Source organism: Lates calcarifer, linkage group LG4, assembly GCF_001640805.2.
Source record: "Lates calcarifer isolate ASB-BC8 linkage group LG4, TLL_Latcal_v3, whole genome shotgun sequence".
Classification (NCBI taxonomy): domain Eukaryota; kingdom Metazoa; phylum Chordata; class Actinopteri; family Centropomidae; genus Lates; species Lates calcarifer.
Genome location: NC_066836.1, coordinates 23,291 through 45,708, shown reverse-complemented (window position 1 = coordinate 45,708; position 22,418 = coordinate 23,291). Strand labels below are relative to the sequence as shown.

Below are 22,418 nucleotides of genomic sequence, written 5' to 3'. Positions count from 1 at the left end.
CTGACATATTCTTCCACACCAGGGACTCCTTCTAGTCTAAAGATGTTTACGCCAGAACATCAGTGTCACATATTATACTTGAAATTTACATGTAGAGGACAAAAATGTTTTCAGAAGCATTCAGACTGAGTGTAAAGCAAATTGTCCCCTCATTTGTCTTGCATGAATTTGGCAGCTGGACTGGCTGTTTGATCACATGCATTAACTAATACATAACAGTGTACTACATTTAAGTTATTAACATCCAATCATGCTCTCTGTGACTGTGAATGGTTCATTGTTAGAGAAGATGGCAGGAGCTTCACTGCTCAACTGGCTGAACAGTGACTAAAGTGACATCTGCATCCAGATCTATAGGAAAGACATCAGTAAACAGGGTCAGAAACCGTGGTGGACAGCGCACAGTTGATGACACAGTGATGCTCATGCATTAGCGAAATATGTAAGGTAGAACAGAAGAACAGCTCTTCCTTGGATGACTGAGAATGCCAATGCAGATTGTGATTAGACTGTGTCAGCAACAACAGTCCATCAGCAGTTACATAGACAGGGATATTATAGTAGGCTGCAGTGCATAAACCCCTCATTACACAGATATTTGAGAGTTCATCTGTATCTTTGGCTTTCCTGTATGATAATCAACAGAATACAGTACAGTACAGAGTGTACCTGTGCTGCTCCACTATTTTCTCTTGTTTTCCTCTAGAGCCCTTTTTTTAATCTCCACTGTTCACAAAGTGGAGTCTTAGATCTTCAATATGTACTGAGTTTTTGCTCATGTTGACACATTCTCAAGTACTCATGATATCCAGGGTGAATTTACATCTGCCAGTAAAACCTATGTAGCTTTTAGTCTGAACATAGCTTCAGAAATACTTTCTGTCCTAGCAAGCTGTTACATGTGTAAGCTGTTACTGTATACTAAGTCATTTCAGGATAAAACACTTCAAACTCCAAAACACTGAAAACAAATGCTTGCGTTCATGTTGGACAGCACATTTCTGTGTGTGTGTGTGTGTGTGTGTGTGTGTATGTGTATGTGTGTGCTGATAATGGTGCCATCAGATTTGAGGAAAATCTCTTTTGGGTAAGCAACAGTGATACTTTCTGTCCTCTATCATGATAAATGCCTTTTTTTTTCAGGTAATTGTATCACTGCATCCAAATTAAAGGAGGAGTAAATGATTCTGGAGAAAGATTGTTGACATTTGAACTCAACTGCCAAACACACCCCTCCCTGTGCTGCTTCTGACAATTTTCCTCCTATACTCATGGATGCACTGCCAGGCAGTGCCTCTGATAACAGAGCTAGGTGACCAAGACGGAAATATGACAGAATTCAGAGCATCAATAAAGTGAAACAATTTTTGTTGCCATAAGAATACTGGTGGCATATCTTTTTCAAAACTAGTTCAAAACTACTGGAGTTATTGTTTAAGGTTCACAGTGTGAGTAGATTTTCTGGAGTGCGATTAATACATGTAGGCTGTTCAATTTGTCAGATATTCTCTCCACTGTAGTAGCTGAACAAAAGATTATAAATAGCACTGAAGCTGTACCTGTGCTTTGACTTCTTCCTCTGCCAGGGACATAACCAAAAGCAACTGTAGCTGCTCATTCATAAGGACCTGCAGGGGCATGTTTCATGTTACATGAAAAGGTTATTTTCTTATTCACATCCAAAATGAGAGAACAAAATGGGGTCTATAGAGAGAACACCTGACAGCTGTGGAAGCTGCAAAGTCATAATCACTTCTTTGATGTTCCTGAAAATATCACAGTCATATCTTGAGTCTTTCATTACCAGCTGCTATTAGAATGAGAATCTACAGCCTGATGTTTTCAAGGAGATGGAAAAAATGTGGAAATTATACTAAAAAAGGTATGATGCACTTTTTAAGTAAAAAGTAAGTAAAAGGTATGATGCACTTTTTTTTTTGATTAATCTCTTTTTATTTTTCAATTAGGCAAAATGATGCACTTTTTAAGTAAAACTCTTCATTCCTAAAATAGAACATGGTTTGAAAAAGTAAAAGTATCATTTACTACAGTGCATCCTGAGGAGAACATAAATGTTTCATTCCATCCAAAGGCTGTTCAGAAGTGTCATTCTAAGCAAAAGATATCAACCTCATGGATGTGCCAGAGGGAATGTCAGAGGAGTAGCACAGACTAGCAGAACTAAAAATGATTCCTATCAAGTCTTAATTCTAGTGATTTACTTAATAATCTGACTTGTAAAACCCTCACTTTGAAAACCTGAAAAAATATTGTGTATCTCGACAATGGTATAGATATGTCTACATACTTACTCCTGAAAATGAGAGGAGACTCTTCATGTTACTGTACTGCTAATGCATTTTAAAGCTTCAGATATTGGCATCCCTGGCATCCCTGGCATCCCTCCCATCTCTTCTTTAAAGACCTTCCACAATGATATTAAGCCCAAAGGCCTTCTGAGGACAAGGCTTTCATTATTATGGGCACCAAAACATGAAAACCTGCTAGCACTCAGACAGAGGCAGTATGGTGGGGAGGGGATGTGTGTATGGCAGCTTTTTCAGGACCCGCATGTCATGCAGCACCTGTTCATCTGTCCTGAAGGACTGAGATTTTTCTAGTGATACTGTTGCTGACCGTCAGCTGCTCTCAGCTGGACCCTTCCTGTTTTCCAAGCCATGAGCTTGGCAGCCTACCTGGATGCATCAAATAGGCGTCAAATATCTTGAATTACTCACATTTTTACCCAGATAAAGGCTCTTTGATAGGTCCCTGGGTCCTTTGTGAGGTCCAGTAATAGCATGAGACAGTGTCTTTTAGGGGGCCAGCACGCTGGACTGTAAGAGTGCATTACTGACAGGCATGGTATGGTGGTGTAGCCCCCAACATCATAATCATCACTTATCAACTCAGCTAATAATGTAATTCTTTCCCCTGCTAAATAGGACTCTGTAATTTGTGGCAGAGGTATACTAGATTCAAATATGTGAACATTAAGGACTTTTTCTGACCTTACCCACATGCCCTCTCTCTCCCCTCTCTGATCCTCTGTCTACCATTAAGTAGAACCAGAATGGATTCCATAATCTCTTCAAATCTCAAGGCTCAGATGTTGGAGATGTTTTTTAGTGAATATCTGTCATATTTCCAACATCAGGCAGTAACTGATCATAAGGACTTATGTGTCTGCGTATCTCATCTCACACTTGGTGTCTGTTTTCAAATATACCTCTTACCTCATCAGTGCTTGTGTAAATGTAAGTGAAATGTGAAGCCTGGATGCCTCTGGTCTACTTGACTTCCTCAGCTGCATAAGTGCTGATGTTAATTTTTGTGTTAATAGGTTCAATAGGTTATTGATAGGAGTGACTGCTGGTTTGATGCAGTCTGTCAACCATGGAAGGGCAAAGTTATGCTCCAACAGATGTGCTACTTGGCAAGGAGAGGTGAGAAAGTAGACAGGGTTTAACTTTTCTCTTGAGCACTCTTTTTTAGTCTTTATATAAGTATTTCTGGTAATTCCCATATGTATAAATGAGTGCAATGCTACCAATGCCTTCAAGGAAAGATTGTCTGACAGCGGAAAAGCTTTCTAAAGTTCAGCTGAAGTTAATTTGAGGCTTCAACAGTCTGAATTTTAAGTGGAACCTTTAACCCAGAACAAGGATTTGGATTTTGTCCCCCATCACTTAGAATGAAATCACATTAGGAAAAATCTCTTGATGGTCAGTAATGACAAGAGGAAAAATTCCAACAACCAAAATCTCTTTCAGATTAACTTATGGGCATATGAGTATTGCATTAAGAGATATTTGGGGAAAGTAAATTTTAACTAAATCATCATGTTTGCTAAAGGAATACTTTTCCCATTATGCTAACAATCTAATTTGAGAGATGCAAAAACTACAGTCATACAACACTCCAAAATGTCAGATGACAGGTAAACAGTATCTTTTCCACTTACCTTGCCATATACAAGAACTGTAACCATAATAACTATTAACTACACAAATGTGTAGAGGACAAAAAATTAAAAAAAAACAAAAGTGAGAACAAAATTTCCCTGATAATAAAAAGACTAATATAAAGACTAGTTTCGTGACTAAAGCATAGCATACCTTTTTCATTAAATGACTAAGACCAAGCCAAGGGCAGGTGCCAAAACTGCAGAAAAGAATAACACTGTCTCTCAGTTCCTGCTGAGTACTTTGAGGCAGAAACACTATTTATGTGTGTTGAAAAGACTGGTGTCGGGCTGGGAGAAGCAGTGTACGTGATCTGCTTGTACCTTCCTCCCACATCTGGTGCTTCATTCCTATCCAGCGCTGTCATGTTTAGTAAAGTATTTTGCATGCCACAAAGATAATGGAAACATCTACAAGGAAGGGTCAGAGGAAGCCCTGGTTACCACAGTGATCTTGGATTTTAGTTTCTAATCATGCTCTTGTTTCAAATGTGAAAGAGGGAAAACAAAATCATAAGACCATGTTATCAACAAAAGCCATACAGAGAAAAGGTAAATTTAACAAAGGCTGTGTGGTTCCAAGGCACTTTTTTATGTTCTATGGTGTTCTTGTTCTATGGTTGTGATATTTCGGCTGGGTAGATCACAGCAGTTCTGTGTAAAGGTCCTATATGGAGTTTTAGCCACACTACAAATGTGGCAGCAGGGATGCCAGTTTCAGGTGGTCCACCACTTGGGTTCAGAATGAAAAAACATCTCAGCAAACACTGATTGTCATTAAATTTGATACAGATATTTGTGATATCCAGAGGATCAATCCCATTGATTTTAGTCTCCCCCTGCATTTAGTTAATCTAGTTCCCTAAGCAGGTCAAAATGTAATTTTGTTTGAGTTAAGTGCCAGTCAGCAAATGCGTGCATCTTGATTCACTGGGCAGTGTATGTTCTAACCCTCACTTGTGGTCATGACCTTTGGGTAGTGACAGAAATAATAAGATTGCAGATACAGTCCAACAATTGTTATAATGAAATTATAAATTTAAAATAAAATGAAGGCTGCAAGCAGCGTTGAATGGGCCCTTGCAGACTGCACCCGTCAGGGGACCTGTGGCCGCAGAAGACCCGCAGGTCCTACAATGAGGTTTCTCAACCATGTGACCGCCGTACACAGCACGAATGAGTCAAAAGTCCCTTACTGCACCCATCAGATGTGTATTCCCATCATGGACAGAGGTGGCCACCTGCGCAGATAGAGGGGTTTAAGCCTCCGTCCTTTGGCCCTCAGCCTTAACAGATCAAATGGAAATCAGATCTGTTTCAAGCTGCTGGGAAGAGTACATTGATGTGTCATTTCCTGTTTCCAATGGTGGCACTGTGACTGCAGCTGAATATTGTCATATAGATGTGTTCAGGCCTTGACACTTATCAGACATGTGAAGTTTGGGGCAGATTCAACAGTGCATGTGAAAGTTACAACAACTTCCTGTTTCATGGCAAAGCATTGAAACTTGAATTGGATCAGGTCAACCTTCTAGTAACAGTAGGTCAAAGTATAAGATATAAATATAAATAAGTATTTCCTGTGGCCAGTAGGTAGTGCTATAACTTTATGTAGGTGTGTTCAGTCCTATAAAATTTGGTGCAGATTGGACAAAGTATGGCAGAGTTACAGCAACTTAAATGCAACTTCCTGTTTCATGGCAAGACATCGAAATTTGAGGGGCTGCCACAGCCACGTCCATGTTCTTTGACATCAAGTAAATCTTTTGATAACTTTTTGCCACAAACTCATTAAGAGTATCCTGACCAAGTTTGATGCTGATATAATGAAATCTGTAGGAAGAGTTCTATATACAACTGTAGGTTTGAGGCCATAATGTCAGGAGACTTTTTTGTACATCTCGGCATATCACATATGTGTGCAGAATTTTGTCCACCTAGGACAAATAAGCCCAATGGCAAGGGGGTTTTGAAAATTTGTGCACTATTGAGCAATTTTTCAGCCCCTGTTGGGGGACCTGCACGGGGTCCCCACAGGTTGTATGATGCGGTTCTGAAACTGTGTGAATGAGTCAGAAATCCCCTACTGCGCCCATCAGTTGCACATTTCCATCATGGATGAAGGCAGCCACCTGCACAGATAGACCCCAAGAGGGGCTTAAGCCTTTGTCCTTTGTCCTCAGACTGGACAATTACCTGCTTTGCTTTCTGACCAAATGTGAAATGCATCTGTGTCAAGCTACTGGGAGGAGTACACTGATGAATAACACGTCATTTCCTGTTTCCAGTAGGTGGCATTATGACAGTGGCTGAAAATTGGCGTGTAGATGTGTTCAGGCCATGACATTAATCAAAGGTGTGTTGGGGCAGATTGGATAGTGCATATGGGAGTTACAACAACTTTCTGTTCAATGGCGAAGCATCAAAATTTACCACATTGCCATGACACAAACTTTAATCATGTTCTCTTTAATCATCAATGCTCGTCTGACCACATTTGAGGATTTGCATATCAGTATGACATTTCTTCTTTCCAGTAGGTGGCGTTAATACTAGGACTGAAAACTGGTTTGCAGGTGTGTTCAGGCCATGACACTTATCAGATATTTTAAGTTTGTCAGATTGGACGGTGCATGTGGGAGTTACAACTTACTGTTTAATGGGTGAAGCATCAAAATTCGCCATGGCGCCACAGCAAGGGCGTTCCATGAAGACTCACAGTTTTCACAATATGGCACCATTATGATCTTAATGCTTGTCTGATCACATTTGAGGTGAATCAGATTAACCTACTTAGATAAAACACATAATTTCCTGTTGCCAATAGGTGGCGCTATGATTATATCTGTATACTGGAATGTAGATGTGCTCAGACCTGTTGTCAAATCTGTGAAATTTGGGGCAGATTAGACATATGTTTGAGTTACATCAACTTCCTGCTTCATGGCAAGACATCAAAATTTGAGGTGCTGCTATGGCCACGCCCATCGACGTCAGGTAAAGCTTTTGATAACTTTAAATCACATAGGTCTTAAGAGTAAAGTGACCAAGTTTGAGGTTGATATGATAAAATCTGTAGGAGGAGTTCGTTGTGTGTAATAAAATCAAAATGGCAGACCTGTTGGTTTTAGGTCATGTTCGCATGCTTCATGCTTGGGCCCTAATAAGAATCGGAACAGTTCCACTAGGGCCTTCGCATGCTTCGTGCTCGGGCCCTAATAAAAACTGACATTCACACCACTTCACACTGTGATTTACAGCTATCACTGTAACTCTAACCCACAGCTCCAGTCTGTTTCATTGACTGGACACCAAGTTAGTTAACTCCTGACTCCACTTAGCTTTTTTGATTAGTTCCATTAGCTGAGGGGTTCACATATTTTTTCACATACTTGCAACCTACAATGTGTATTGTTCCTGTCCATACTGAAAACATAATTCAAACATTCAATGATTTGTATGTTAAAATAGACTGTGTTTGTTGATAATAGTAACTTAGATGAAGATCTAACCAAATTCATACATAAATGGGTTGTAAAATGGGAGTAAAAGGGTTTACTCACTTTTTCTTACCACTGGAAGTGACTGTCAGATGATAAAACATAACAGATGTAAATCACTCCTGGTTCTTGACTCATTGTCATCTTTCTAAGACTAGTGGGACATTCAAGATTCCTGACCTGATGTCAGACACTAATGCTCACCTAAGACAGAACTGAATCCAGGATTTAATGCAACACAAACAAATATTTAGCATTATCCATTCTTTTTTTTTTCTGTTTCAGACATGTAACTTTTCACATCCTTGTGACCTCAGTCAGCTCCACATGCTCAACATTATTGGCCCCTGACTCATGGGATCAGGGGAAACTAAGAGGAAGTGCAGGGTGTGTGTTTGTTTGCATGTGTTTGCTCATTTTAAGAATCTGTGCACAACAGAAGAGAACATTCCTGAATTCTTCTAAATTAGCCACTTATAAACTTTACCTCAGTGTTTGAAAATAATTTCCTAAAAACAATTGTATTGGACATGTTTAACTCAGTCACTAACTGTCTTAGCTTCAGGCTTATATTTATAGAGCTCAAAAGGCACAAGCATTATAACCACTTCAACAATTTACCTGGCAGTGTAGATATTTTACTAAAAACTATATCTGCTTTAGTCAAAGTTTGCAGTCTTACATATGATTGTGGATTAGTACACCGTACTTCTGTCTCTCTGGTTTTTAGCTAACAGCTGAGGGCCTGGATCCCCCTCCAAACTGACTCATCTGCTGTGGAGTCACATTGTTTTACTGTCCCATTCCAGAAGTGGCCTTGGCACAGGGTGTACACTGAGGGGTGGGTGTCATTTGTCATTTGGACGTCATGGTCAGTCAGCAGAATCAAAGTAGCTGTGGACCATTCTCATAGGATATAATCATGGTGCCTCTGGGCTGGATCTGGGCCAGATGATTTTTGCCATTGGGGTAGTCTCTAACTTTGTATGCCTTCTGTTTGGTGCTCAATGAGTAGTGTACAGTGAGTTTTCAGTTTTTTCTCTGCCAGGTTGAGCTGGAAACAGGGTTGATGGAGAGTGGTGAGAGTGAACCAAAACAGTACAGTTGCAGGACATACAAGACTCTCTAGAGCTGTGGAGGACTGCAGAGTTGGGTGGTATATGTCAATGGGTTTGTCACTATGTGACCCTTTCATATTACACACAGTAACTGAGACCCAGTGTTAATGGAAAAATAGATATTGGTTTCAGCTCAGATTTTCAAAGCTTAATTTTATTAGTTATAATTATTTTTTATATCATATTTACAATGATAAATCTCTTAAAATAATAATAAATAATAATTAAATACAATACCTCAAGGCAATTAGAAGTGCTCTTCATACAGTGCAATGCGGGAATGGTCTGTGTGACCTACAGAAGGGTTGTCCATCAGAGGAAATGAATGATGTCAGTTCTCCAGCCTGTTATGGCTGCTGGCCCATTGTTTGGCCAGTTTTTCCATCACACCTTCCAGTTGCCTGACTGGAGTTTCAGTGTGAGAAGCACAGGAAAAAGGGTATAAAGACCCTGACCTGAGCTCACATCCTGCTATTGTTGGGACACTTTTAGGAATGTTGATGACTGGATAAATATTTGGTCAAAATTTCCTTTTTTCATATTGCTGAAAATGTGAACATCTGCAGCTCCTTGGTAATGCACTCAAACAGAAGTGAGTTTAGCTCTGCAATACTTATCTCAAACTGTAATTATTTACAAAGAGTGGGGGAAATAAGACATCAGACAACATTCAAGTTGAGGCTGGAATGTGACGATTGTGTGTATTCTTTTTTATTCTTCATCCCTGTTGGATAATGTTAACATTAATTTTTCAAACACAAGCAGCCAGTGGCAGTGAAATCCTTTTACAAGTGCAGTTTATGAAGTTCATTGTACCATTGTAGTACCATTATACCACATGGAAAATTTTTAAAATTCCTCACTTATTTGGTTTAGCTTTTTCAGTGTGTATTTATCTAAGGCAGGTCAAACAAAGATTATTTTTTGATGGAGCTCTCCCTCATATTTATATATTTCTAAACTGCTGGCCATAGACATGACCCAGACATGGTCAGGAGACAAACCTTCAGTGCAGGTTTACATGTACTTCCAAAATGTAGTTTCTATTATTTAGATACAATAAACATTTCACATACATCACATCTGAATACAGACTTTTAGAGATCACTGTCTCCACATCAATGCCCCTTTTACCCATGAATAGAAAAAAAGATACATGGAAAAATTATACATAGATATATAAATGACATGCATGTATATTGTAACTTTAAATTGACGTGTGACATTTCAGGTACGTTGTCTGTTTTAATTTGTAAGCCCCTCTGGTTTTAAGTGCATTCACTAAAGGTGATTAGATTCTTACATAAAAGAAATGTATGCTATGGCTTCCATCTCTTTAGTGGAGACAGGACACTTTTGAAAATAGCTTTAGCTACTGTTTGTAGAATTATCCATGTAATTATAGCATACTTAAAATTATTATTTGTCAATTCAAATCAAGTCAATTTAATTTATATGGTGCCAATTAACAACAGAAGTTATCTCAGGGCATTTTTCATATAGAGCAGGTCTAGACCTGCACTCTATATTACTATATTTACAGAGACCCAGCAGTTCCACCATGAGTAGCACTAGGCAGAAACTAGAGCAAAGTGGGTGGCCATCTTCCACCACTAGTTGGGTTGAGAGAGAGAGGGGGAGAGAGAGAGAGAGAGAATCATCAAAAACATCAACAAAAGCAACAGCAACAACAACAATAACAATAAAAATAGTTTTGTTGAGCAGAATCATGACAGCAGTAGGTTGTTTGTTATCGCAGATCAGACTCTACGCTCCACAGGAGAAATACTTGCAGAAAGAGACAGAAGTCAAGGAGAGTAAAAAGTGGACAAAACTGTGGGAAGGGAAGATATCGAGTTAGTGATATGTATTCATGAGATATGATTATATATAAATAGAGAAAGAGATAGGAGCTCAGTGCATCATGGGAAGTTCCCCAGCAGTTTAGGCCTATAGGAGGGGATGATTCAAGTTTGAGCTAGCCCTAACTATAAGCTTTATCAAACAGGAAAGTTTTAAACCTACTCTTAAAGGTGCATAGGGTGTTCAAACTGAAAGAAGGTTCCACAGTGGAGGAGTCTGATACCCGAAGGCTGTGCATCCCATTCTACTGCTGCTAACTCTAGGAACCACCAGTAGACCATGGATCATTAAAATCAGGTGTACCTGCAACAACTCTTGTTTCATAAGGGCCCCAACGGACACTTTTATTTTATTTAAGTGTGCACACTATTCTTTTATTTTTGATACTTTGGGTCATTCATGTATGGTTTTGTACAAATTGAACCTTCCTCTTTGTTCATTGTAAAAAATACAAGAGTGGCTACTCAACAGTTATTTCAGTGCCTGACTCATTATTGCTGCTCAACACATTGGCTCCTTACAAATTTGGTGTCTTCTGATTCTGGCCAGGGTCTAATTATTAGTCCAAGTTGTTATTATGCTGTAATACACTTTTATATCACTAAAATTGGTTACATTTTGTTAGAATTTTAAAACAAAGATGTCTATTGTCTAAGATAAAAAAAACTTTAACATTCTAGTTTAGAGAGGTTGATGGTTCAGACAAAGAAATTGCTGGTTAGTTCACGAAGGTCAAATTTTTCTCTTATAGAAGTTCATAAAATCATTACAACTGAGGTAAGCTAGGGATACATGGCTACAGTGCTGAGAAGAAACCAGGGGTTGTTCTCTATTAATGATGAGTAAACTCTGGCATGACGGGGGGCCTCTTACATGTTACTCTTACATCTTTCCAGGCTAAACAGGATTCTTCCACTTTCATGGCCTATGTCTATACTAGTGTAACGGTTGCATTGTGATTTGTGTAGATTGTCCACCTTTCTGTTGTAATTATGAATATGAGTTTCCGCTGTTTGTAAAATATGGTGCTTTTATTTTGAAGTTTGTGTTACGTAGTCTCGTTGAGTTGTTCTCGCGTAAAAGCAAGAGGTAAGCAAGAAGCAAGCAAGATGAACGTCTTTACATCAGTGAAGTTACCAGCTAGTTACAGTGGACTTTAAGATGATGGAAGCTGTTTTAAAGAAACTTCTGAAGACTCAAAGATTATTCCTTTTGCGGCATGCAGCCAACGAGGTATTATGTTTTGTCTGTAAAATAGTTTCACATGCTGTGCATGTTGTCGTTATATTAAGTTAACGTGGTTTCATGTATTGTCCCGTCAACACTGTGTGTTTTAGTTTTCACGGTGGATTTGGAGAGAATAATCTGTGAATAAACCTGTAGCAAGGAAGCGACTTGTGTCTGCCTGTGCCTGGAAGGAATTACAACTAGGCCATCTAACTGCAGGGGCATTCTGAAATTCCATATCAGTGCCACCTGCAGCCATAGTACAATGATCTCCAGCTTTGAAGTGGTGCAGTACAGTGCGTCTTCCGTAGGGTCTACCTACAGAGCTGCCATCTTGACAGCAATACTACAGTGATGTAGTCAGTCGGTGATGATGTTTGCATGAATATACAATGTATATATATATTTATATATATATATATTTATATATATATATATATATATATATATATATATATATATGTACATATATAATGATACAAATTAGTACATCAGTGATCACTGTCCTTTCAGATCCAAGAAGATCAGCAACTCACTTTTCTCCTAGCTTACTCCTGATGTCTTGACCAACCCTCATACCATCTTTTTGTCCAGGCACAGCAAGCGAGTTCCAGCCCATTAAGTTCAGGCCTTGATTACCTGAAGCACATCTGCCAACTCATTGAGAAGATCAGCCAACTGCAGGACACTAATCTTCAGCTGCAGAGGCAGATCTGCAGTCTGAAGACAGACAGCAGACTGACAAAGACCAAAGAGGTGTGTTACTATTCTTTTATTTGTTTTTGCTCAGGGTGTAGCTCTGATGTATGCAAGCAATAGTACTGCCCTAATATGTTGGTGTTTACAGTTTTTTTTTAAACAATTGTTTTAACACTGTTGCAACACACTTAACACATTCACCATATAAGCAGACTTTGTGAGTTAAACTGTATACTATACACATATATACATATACACAGGGAGGAGACATAAGGGAGAGAGAAAGAGGAGAAACAAAGACAGACAGGAAACACTAGGAGGCTAAGGGTTACAAGGGAGCCTGTGACATTTCCATACATATAATGTGGTCCACAGAGGAATTCAAGTAATGACAGCCTTCTGAAAAATGGCCCAAACACCAATATGTACAAGAAATATATGAATGACAACAGTGTCTGCAATCTTGTCAGGGCTGTCCATGGAGTAACTATTGAGTTACTATAACACAGTTTCTTACTCTATGTAGATCATAAAGTAAGAACAGAATAATTCTTAATTACTCTCATCACTCTTTTTGATTTGTGTTAGGCTAAACCAGGAAAATGTGAAAATAGTGGAAAAAGTTCTGAAAACTCATGTCCACGACCTGCGCAGCACCAAAAAGCAACCAGATACAGATAGAGAAATGACAAACATAGTGGAGCATTTGGCAGTTTAAGAGTGTTGGTGGATACAAAAAAAGGAGGGAAAATAGAGCTAATTCATCATAGGGCCAGAAATACAACTCCAAATGAATGATAATGTTGTTCTGTAACCACTGGATATGTAAATAAGCAACTGTTTGCTAACAACTTTTCTATATCATGTGTTCATAACATGTTTCTTCTGCCCCCAACTGAAGGAAAATTGAGTACTGTTGCTACTTTTAGCTACTTTGTGGACAGACCCAAAGAAGCAAGATTTCCAGTCCTCCCAAACTGCATGTCAGATGGTCAGATAGTGTTGGAAACACTCTCTCCCCACAAAATGGGAATGGTCAGAAATGGAAATTTCATCCATTTAAAATGTAATCTGTAACACAATAAAGTGTGCAAAAAGTGAACAGATCTGAATACTTTCTGAAGCTACTGTATACACAGGTCAGCCTAGTTCTAATGTTATGGCTGTTAATAATGGTACAGCTGCTCTGCTGCTGTTTTAGGTGACTAGGTTTCCTTTTCCCTGTCTTCATACAGCTTTGGTACCTGCTTGAGCAGTGGCTTAACCTCTGCTGGTTGTATATTGCTTTGAGGCAGCCCTTTTAAAATGGCTCTGTCATTTGGAACTAAAAAGTGGTTGTGTAAGAAAGCTGTGTTGATATCAGGAAGGAAGATGTGTATGTGTGTATGTTGGCTGATTGGCCCATTAGAACCGGCAGAGCCAGGAGACAGAAATATTTTGGCAAAACTTTGGAAATTACTTCATGTAATGAACCGGAATTGTTTTTGTTTGTTTCACAGGTTCCATGTGCCAAAATATGCCTGTGCATGATGTTAATAGAGTAATACACTGTTTTGAACCTCCTTTATATATTCTATCTACCAGATGAAGAACTGAGGAATGGCTGACCAATGAGCATAAGCAAAGCAGCAATTAAATTAACAAGTGTCAGGAATATTTTATTTGATTTATATTCATTTTATTTTATTTGTGTGCGCAAATGAAGAATTTCTGGTCACTAATTAGTGTCAGCTGTTGAACATTAAGACTGACCAATAATAATTTGTATGTCTCATGGCTGCACCAATATAAGTATCTACAATGGTGGTCTGCAGTGCAGTTGAAGGCAACTGGACTTCTTTGAGGTTTCTTGAAGATGTTTTACCTCTCATCTGAAAGGCTTCTTCAGTTCTTGGAACTGGTGCTTATTATACCAAAAGATATATTTTTTTAAAACAAACAGATCAATCAAGCAATCAAATTATTCAAAATTCAAGTAGAAATTAATCATATGAAAATGCTAAATGAAGAATATTTTTTGTTACTGTTGGCCTATTTCTGAACAGGACTTTTTCCATCAGCACTGCAGCTGTGGAGCTGCCAGCCTGACCTTCCAGCATGTTCAGAAGAGACATTCCAGAGGTGGCTTTTTGTTACCCAGTGGAACCCTCTCTGACCTGTCCACCATCCCTGAGGTCACACAGCACCCACTCATACCAGCCAGGAGAGGTAATGATAATGCATATCTTTATCTATATGCTGGAACTGAAGGAAATTATTGAGAAAAAACAGACTCCCAAATGGCTTTGTCCTTCAAGATGCTGCTCAACAAACATTTGTTCAAACATTGTGAGCCTTGGTTGGATGCACTTGATTTTCCCTCATGAACCAACCATCTTCAAGCCAACAAATTAGACTTTTTTTCAACCAGTGTGTTCATATATCTAATGTACAAAATGTGAGGAGGACATGCTTCATACTTGGTCCTACAGTTGTGCTTGATGGCACAGATTTTACCATACAAATCCAAAGTACATGCTAAAGATTCATCAGAGAACATGGTTCATTCTAGCAGACGCATTTCAAGATGTGACATATATGAATAATGAACAAGTCAATTAGAGATGTCAAAGATAATTCAAATAAAGGAAATCATGGTTTTGGCTATCATTAATATTGGTAATTATGCTGTACTCTAGGAATCTAGGAATAGTGTGATGATCAGATTCTAAACAATCCCAAATTTTTTTGGAAGAGAAAATAAAGGTGAAGGGTATGTTTCAGACAAAATAGGTTGTAAGAAGTGTCACCAGACCAACATCTAAGGTGTTTCTGCCTGTGCTGAAGCACCACACTCAAAAACGTGCAATAATATCCCTCGGTGGCTACATTCCACTGTATGTCCTGGCATCTTGCTCATGACGGGAACACATAATGTTCCATGGACTCTGGAATGCCCTCTTTCTTCCTCCAATGAACAGGAAACGGGATCTGGAGAGGAGGCTGAGAAGTAAAGAGAGTGGACGGGCCCTGATTAGGTGCAGTGGAGTGGATAGCTCCCCTTAGGCCATGGTTAAATGTTGCACTGTGGAGTCATGCTTCATATGTCATATATACCATCCAGAGATTGATTAGAAGTGTTAACACAGAAACAGGTGGATGAACTGATGACTTGGAAAGAGTGAAAAACTGGATTAAGAGTGTTTCTGTTTGGTTCATGGAACTGGAGGTTTTGAGTTGGAGTTAGGGGCCGGGTTAGGTTGCTGTTTGATTTTGGATTGATGCATTAATTGGGGGAAAGACAATGCAAAGGTTTGCACTCACTGACTTTATGTACTTACATACAAAAACATGAGACACGGCTGTTGCCAGAGTTTAGGGGTTTCCTTATCAAGCAGAAGAGTAAGAGGGAGAAGGGGAAGGGTTGCCACAAGCAGTAGAAACTGTGAGTCCATGTGATAAGGGGAGGTGTGTTTACATGGATGAGGGAGTAGTGGGGATTATGATGAGCAGAGACAAAAAGCAGGCCTGTGCTGATTTCTAATTACAGTTTGTCTTAACAGTTATCACTCCCTTCTCAAAAGGCTTTTAACACATGAACAAACACCTCACCTCACCTGCATATAGCAAATGTGCAACATACAGCTTTAAATACTGAAATCAAAAAGCAATTTTGACATATGTTGTAAGACAGAGTGTGTACATTATAGAGGCCCTCATCATCTTTGTTTCCAGCAATAGCAAATAGGTAGTGTGTAGTTTAACATTGGTAATGAAATCATTAGAGCTTGGTGTCCTTAGTGTGTCACCATCATATCAATACATGCCACGGCAATGACAGGCACCTAGTCTTTGGCCTAAATTCTTTTTTACTGACCTCCAGGGGATGTATACAAAAAGACACATTGGTGTCTTTACAAGGAAACTCTAAATAATTGCCATCATCATTGGAAGTGAACCCAAAAGATAACACTGGTAACACAATCAATCATCATCCATCCATCCATCCTTCTTTCCTCAGTCTCAGCTGACATTGGGTGAGAGGCAGGGTACACCCTGGACAGATCATTAGTCTATCACAGGGCTGACATGTAGAGACAAACAACCATGCACACTCACATTCACACCTTACAGCTGTTATAGATGATGAGTCTGAAAAATATTAACTGTCAGAGAAAATAATTATGCAAGAGGGATATGAGTGATTGGGGGATCAACTCACTACAGTCACTCAGTTATCTGATTAGTGGTTACTAGGAAAGCGAGCTGTCTACAGACTTCCGACTGAACAGACCAGACCAGGTGCTGTTACATTGTCAACATTTGTTACACTGGCTGTGGGAAGATGAGAAAATTGCCTAACCCAAGCAAACTCTCCCATGCACACACTACTCCTCCTTGTTTGTGATTTGTGTTTCAGACATGAGGAGTGACAGTTTAACACCTGTCTCACTGTGGAGGAAAGTTCTGAACCGAAGGAGTTACACTGAGGGGGAAGTCCGCTTCGCTGGGGACAGCACCGAATGGCTCTCCATCCCCCAGCACAGGGTGAGTCATGAGCATGTTATACTGTAGGTTCACATGTTATAGGACTACTGCAAGAATCACATAAATTGGATTTTTTTTTAAAACAAAGGACCTGTTAAGTCAAGTTGAGTCAAATTTGGTTCACAAATCTCACCACAATACAACAGGGAAGAGCAGAGTCAATAAAGGTTCCACAGAACAGAGTAATCATTTTTGTGTACACATTAAAAGAATTCATTTTTCTCAAAAAATAAACACATTGTTGAACCTTCTTAGAACTGGCATCTACAGCCCAAAAGCACAACCTATTGTCAAAAACACTACCTAAATATTTACAGTTCTCCACCAATTCAATCTCAGTTACCTCAATTACTGTGGGATTGCTATAGGACTTTGGCCACAGCTGAAAGTAATTTGTATTAAACAGTTGTTGCCATCTTGTATTCAGCTGAGTGAAAACTACACTTGGGGCCCAGTCAAAGACCTGGTGAGGACAACTAAACTGGGGAACCAGAGCAGGCTGGGACTTACCTCCGCCTCACTGAAGATGTCCTGCCCACAGCTCTACAGGTGAGGAACACTCTGCACACTCCACTTTGAGTTCTATATTGTCTGTATATGGACTATATCCACTTATCCATATCCACGCATTTTACTATATCAACACTAAGTGAGAACATGTCTATTCAAGACCTATTCAGCCTTTACTTTTTCAGAATTACAAATTAAGAATTATTTTATGTTAAATGTTTTATACTTTATTTTACTTGTCATCTGGAGCTGTCTTCTGAAGGGAAAACTTAATGCTACAATCTACAATGATAATTTACACAACAGCATTCCTCCAGCTTTGTGTCAGTGGTTGAGGAAAGGCTCAAAACAATATCTGTTTAGCTGTACAGCCCTTTGTGCTGCAAAATACAAAAATATTATAAAGCACACTGGGATGATTGCTTTGGTCACAATTGGAAAAAAATCAAAGCTTCACTTCAAGTTGAAAAAAAAAACCCAACAGTAATGGTGACTAACAGCATTATTTGTTTGTATCTTTAATACTTAAAGTACAAGTAATTGGATCCACATGTACCATACTGTTGGGAGAGCAGTTAGCAGCAGAAAAGAATCTCACAAAATACAGACATATCAGATTTTTTTTTCCTTGTGGGGATTTTTTGATCTTTTCAGGATGAAACAGCACTAGTGAAAAGAAGCGGTGCTCTTCTCTCATTTGTTGAACGCAACCTAAAAAAGAAGAGGAATGCAAGTTATTTAACTGCAGTGAATAAAAGCCAGCATGAGGGAAAAGAAAGACATTTTTAAGGTGGAAAAGTGATGACAGCTTCAGTGACTTTTGGGGAAGAAGAAGTGGAGTGTGACAGGAAGATGGAAATGAAAGGAGTTATTAGCTTTATTTTTGTCTGTGAGAGTGTGGATGAACAGGGGCTTCACTTTATCTGAGAGATTGTATAGTGTAGGAATCTGATGGGAGGTGGAGGACTGCTGGCTCTTCGGCCTCTCCTTCTGTTCTGACAGAGATTTGACTCTAAGCCAGGGGGACAGAGGGAGGGTGCTGCAGAGTCAGGCCTGAGGTATGCCTAGAGGAGTGGGAGAATTCCTCTCTGGTTTTAAGCTCAGGCCTGATGAGAGATATGGCTGTAGTCCAGGATTTATTAGAAGCAACACCATCCTCTTGCTGAGACATGCATGCCGTCCTGCTGCAGGGCCTCTAACAATATGGGAATAATGGACAATGAATGCTTTCTCATACTGCCAGGTTGAGCTGCTACAATACAAACTAGAGGGCAATGACTGTCTCCTCTTCTTTACAGGCCAGATCTGGGACCAATAGACCCTGCTGGCAGAAACAGCAGCTCCATGATTGTACTGGGCCACAAGAGCAAATTGGACTTCCCTTGGTTACAGTGAGCATCCAGGTTGTGCAGACTATTTTATTTTTTAATCTCTCCTCACCAATGATTTACTTAAAGCTCTATATATAGAATCTGATACAGCCAAGGAAAATAACCAATCCACATTTTTTGTCTGCATAAACATTTCATACTGGGAAAACCCAGGTCCAGGCCAGATTCAGGTAAACTTCTGCTTTATTAAACCAGGTTGTCTTGTCAGGTAGCTCTGGTCATTTATAATAATTATACTGATGCTGATGAGGATGATGATCTGGAAAAGGTTGGGAATGATGAAAATTAAAGTACTGGTGCTAAGTCAGAGTAAAGAAACACTAAAGGTAGAGCCAGGTTAGTCATTTCTTTATTGTCTTCAAATTCCATAACAAGACTAAACCATGCTCTGACTTCAAAGATGAAGAGACAGCACTTTTCTGGACCAGTACCTTGCGTCTGTCTCCTCCTCAGATCAGATCCAGATGGACTCACATGGAAGTTCCTCAGTGTTGATTTGAGAGTAGAGGAGAAAGTGAAAAAGAAAAAGGTTCGAATGAAAAAAAAAGATTTCAAAAGAATTCAAGAGGAGGACTCAGGCATGAGGGATACTGCCGCTGCTTGGAAAGGAGAATGACATGAAAATGAGGCTATATGTTTAAAATGATCTACACTGTGACTATTTAACTGCATTACATATTGATACCATTTATACTAGTACAGGTTTCCATTAGGATGCTGCAAAATCTGTTATAATCCAAGTAATGTGAAACATATATATCTTTTTCATTCTTTCATGTTTCAACTTTCCATTTAGTAAAATGCTGTAAATGTGTTACAAAAATAGCAGACTGCTTTGTACCGTCCATGTGTAATGCTGTATAACTGTAGTACATGCAGAGATAATGTGTATGAAGAGTGCACAAGATAAACTCTGAGTTCCAGTGTGTGTGTGTGCATGGATCATACATCATGTTACATCATGTTGTCAGATAGAAAGCACAGCATCTCTACAGGCTGCAGGCTCAGCTCCTAAAACACTTTAAATACCTGACACCAAATACTTCACTTTACCCCACAGATGATGATGATGCAGTGCTGCTGATTAATTTCATGAGAACGTTGTTAAACAGCAGCTGAGCTTACATTTACTTTTTAAATTTTATGCCCAGATGGTACGATGATTGAGAGAAACATCACTCTCCTTAGAACTAGACTATGTTTCATGACATGCTAAATACTCTAAATACTGACGTCTATCTTCTGTGCTAGTGTTATGTCAGAATTCTCATCTTGTTCCAGACAAGATAGACTCATAGTAACAGAAAAGAAAGGGCCATGTCATAATATGTTGATGATTTCTCAGAAATACTCTAAGGGCTAGCAAAAATGCTGCATTAATAATAATGATAACCCAACAGGAATGATAACCTGAATGCAGTGATTAGCCAGGTGTGTGTAGAGGTGTTTTTTTCATGTCATGCAGCAGTTCAGTCACTTTCCATGTGAACATGAGTGCAACACCCTGTGAATGTCTCTGAACATGTGTGGTCTCAGACTGATTTGCTCCATTTGTCACATTAAGACCACAAAGACACAAGCTTGTTGGAAAGACACACACACACTCATGCTGTAATGAACAACTATCATGCTCTCAAAACAAGGCTCTCTGTGTTTTTCAAAGGTTTCATGAGGCTTATCAGTCACAACATAGTTTCAAATCTTGCAGGAAAAATTGAATCCCTCACTCAGTGTATTTTAAAGCATGATGGGTACTGACACTGCAGAGCACGGTTTTCAACTAAAAGCACCAAAATGTAAACCAAGCAAGTTGTGTATTCTTTTAAAGAAACAGTCTAGATTTTAGCTTATGACGTGTCAGGTAGCTTCTCAGCAATCTCTGTTAAAAAAAAACACACACACACACTCACTCAAATATCTGAAAATCCTAGGAACAAATTCACATAATAGTAACACCACGATAGAGCATTCTAATTGCACCTAAAGGTGGTGTTGCTTCAGCAATATTGTTTGGGTGTCATGACACCAACATAGTCCATTTTTTTTATATCTTGCTCCAAAGAGGTAAAACTATGTATTTACTGTATATTGTACTGTGGTGTATTCCTCTTCTCTGGGATCTTCAGTAAAAAAAAGGGATGTGTGTTGAATTTTGTAAAACAACTCTAGCTGATGTTACAGACAACTGTATATGTTTTGTATGTTGCTGTATACATCCTGCATCAATATTAAAATTTATTTGTCAAAATAAAGTTAAACCAAAAGAAGCTGTTTCTGTGTGCTCTAATCTTGCCTACAGTGTGATTTTGCTCTGGCACCACATGAATAAATGAAGTGACTTTAATGTAAAATTATAAATTATAATTATTAAAATATGAAGCTTTTCCATTGGTCTAAATTTTAGGATTTCAAACATTCTAAAGGACTAGATACAAAGATAGACAAAACAAAAATATCCAAAATAAGGGGTCTATCCACTATACAATTACCCTGTGACCAGTACAATGAAAGAATAAAGTTTGACCAATGTGGCTGTATTGTTGCCACAGACTGACATGGTATGTGGAGCATTGCACTTTACGTCAGTTTTCCCTTCAACAAGTTTGATTCAGCTGAGGAGGCTGGAAGGAAACACTGTGTATTAAATACATAAAAGATATGATAATATGGATATGGCCTAATGTTTTCCTGGCACATGGTAGCACCTTTCATTGTGTATAGTCAATTTATATTTGACATCAAAAAATATAATAATGCTGACAGAGTTTAATGTAGATAACTAATCAAAAGGCACTGGGTGGTTGACATGTAGGTTTTATGCTGTTAGATTCTATAACAAACACTTATGCATATGTACATAGAGCTATCAACTTTGCATCGACAGTTACCTTAAAGACCTTTGACACAACATGTTCACATATCAGACATAAATGTAAGCAGCACATTTCATGATGGCTGCACTCCATTCAGGTGTGTAATTTCCACAACTGTTCACCTTCATAATTTACTGACACACCTGAATGGAACTGAACTATTGATTACACCTATGCTTTTCTTGCCAATTCAAACTACATACAAGTGAAGTCATGACAGCCTTATGCATAACAAATGTTACTCAGATACTAAACTGCTATGCGCAGAAATTATCATAATGATCAGTTGCGACTTGCCTCATATGGCAACAGTGAGTAACTACAGCCTAAGAAAGATTTGACTGATCTCCTTGAGGAAACTGCTGCTGATGGTTGGAGCCCTCCTAACTTGGTAAGGGCAGTTTGGAAGTGCAGCAGCCAGGAACCAGCTGAAGCCAGTGCCTTGCTCAAGGTCACTGGAAATTAAATTAAAATTATGCCTAATGCAGACTAGCAGGAAAAATGAAACACCTGTATATCATAGCAGCTCAGTGACAACAGATATCATCAAAGCTCTGACAAAGCATCCAAGTCATCAAGAAATAATGACTCTGTTTTATTAATACACAGAAACATAGACATGAAAAAGACTCCAAACCACACCACCAATCTTACACAATTGAGATCTCAGCAGGACTTTTTTTTTCCTTTTGATTTGATGATTTGGCAGTGAAGCCACTGTCCTCAAACAGTCATTCAGTGCAGAC

The 22,418-nt window shown here is 38.9% G+C and overlaps 1 protein-coding gene across 4 annotated transcripts in view; it reads left to right on the top strand.

The window, feature by feature from the left end:
- si:ch211-250c4.3 (uncharacterized protein LOC100535981 homolog) overlaps positions 1-21,066 on the top strand; it is a 36,667-nt gene extending 15,601 nt beyond the window's left edge. For 3 of the 4 annotated variants that reach the window (XM_018694033.2, XM_018694031.2, XM_051069767.1), the window contains 5 exons: positions 12,267-12,428; positions 14,417-14,579; positions 16,771-16,898; positions 17,326-17,447; positions 18,707-21,066. In XM_018694033.2, coding sequence (XP_018549549.1) covers positions 12,267-12,428; positions 14,417-14,579; positions 16,771-16,898; positions 17,326-17,447; positions 18,707-18,803 — 672 coding nt within the window. In that variant the 3' untranslated portion in view covers positions 18,804-21,066. The remainder of the gene's footprint in view (positions 1-12,266; positions 12,429-14,416; positions 14,580-16,770; positions 16,899-17,325; positions 17,448-18,706) is intronic. The other variant, XM_018694032.2, reaches the window with a different exon arrangement.
- Positions 21,067-22,418: the final 1,352 nt, after the last annotated feature.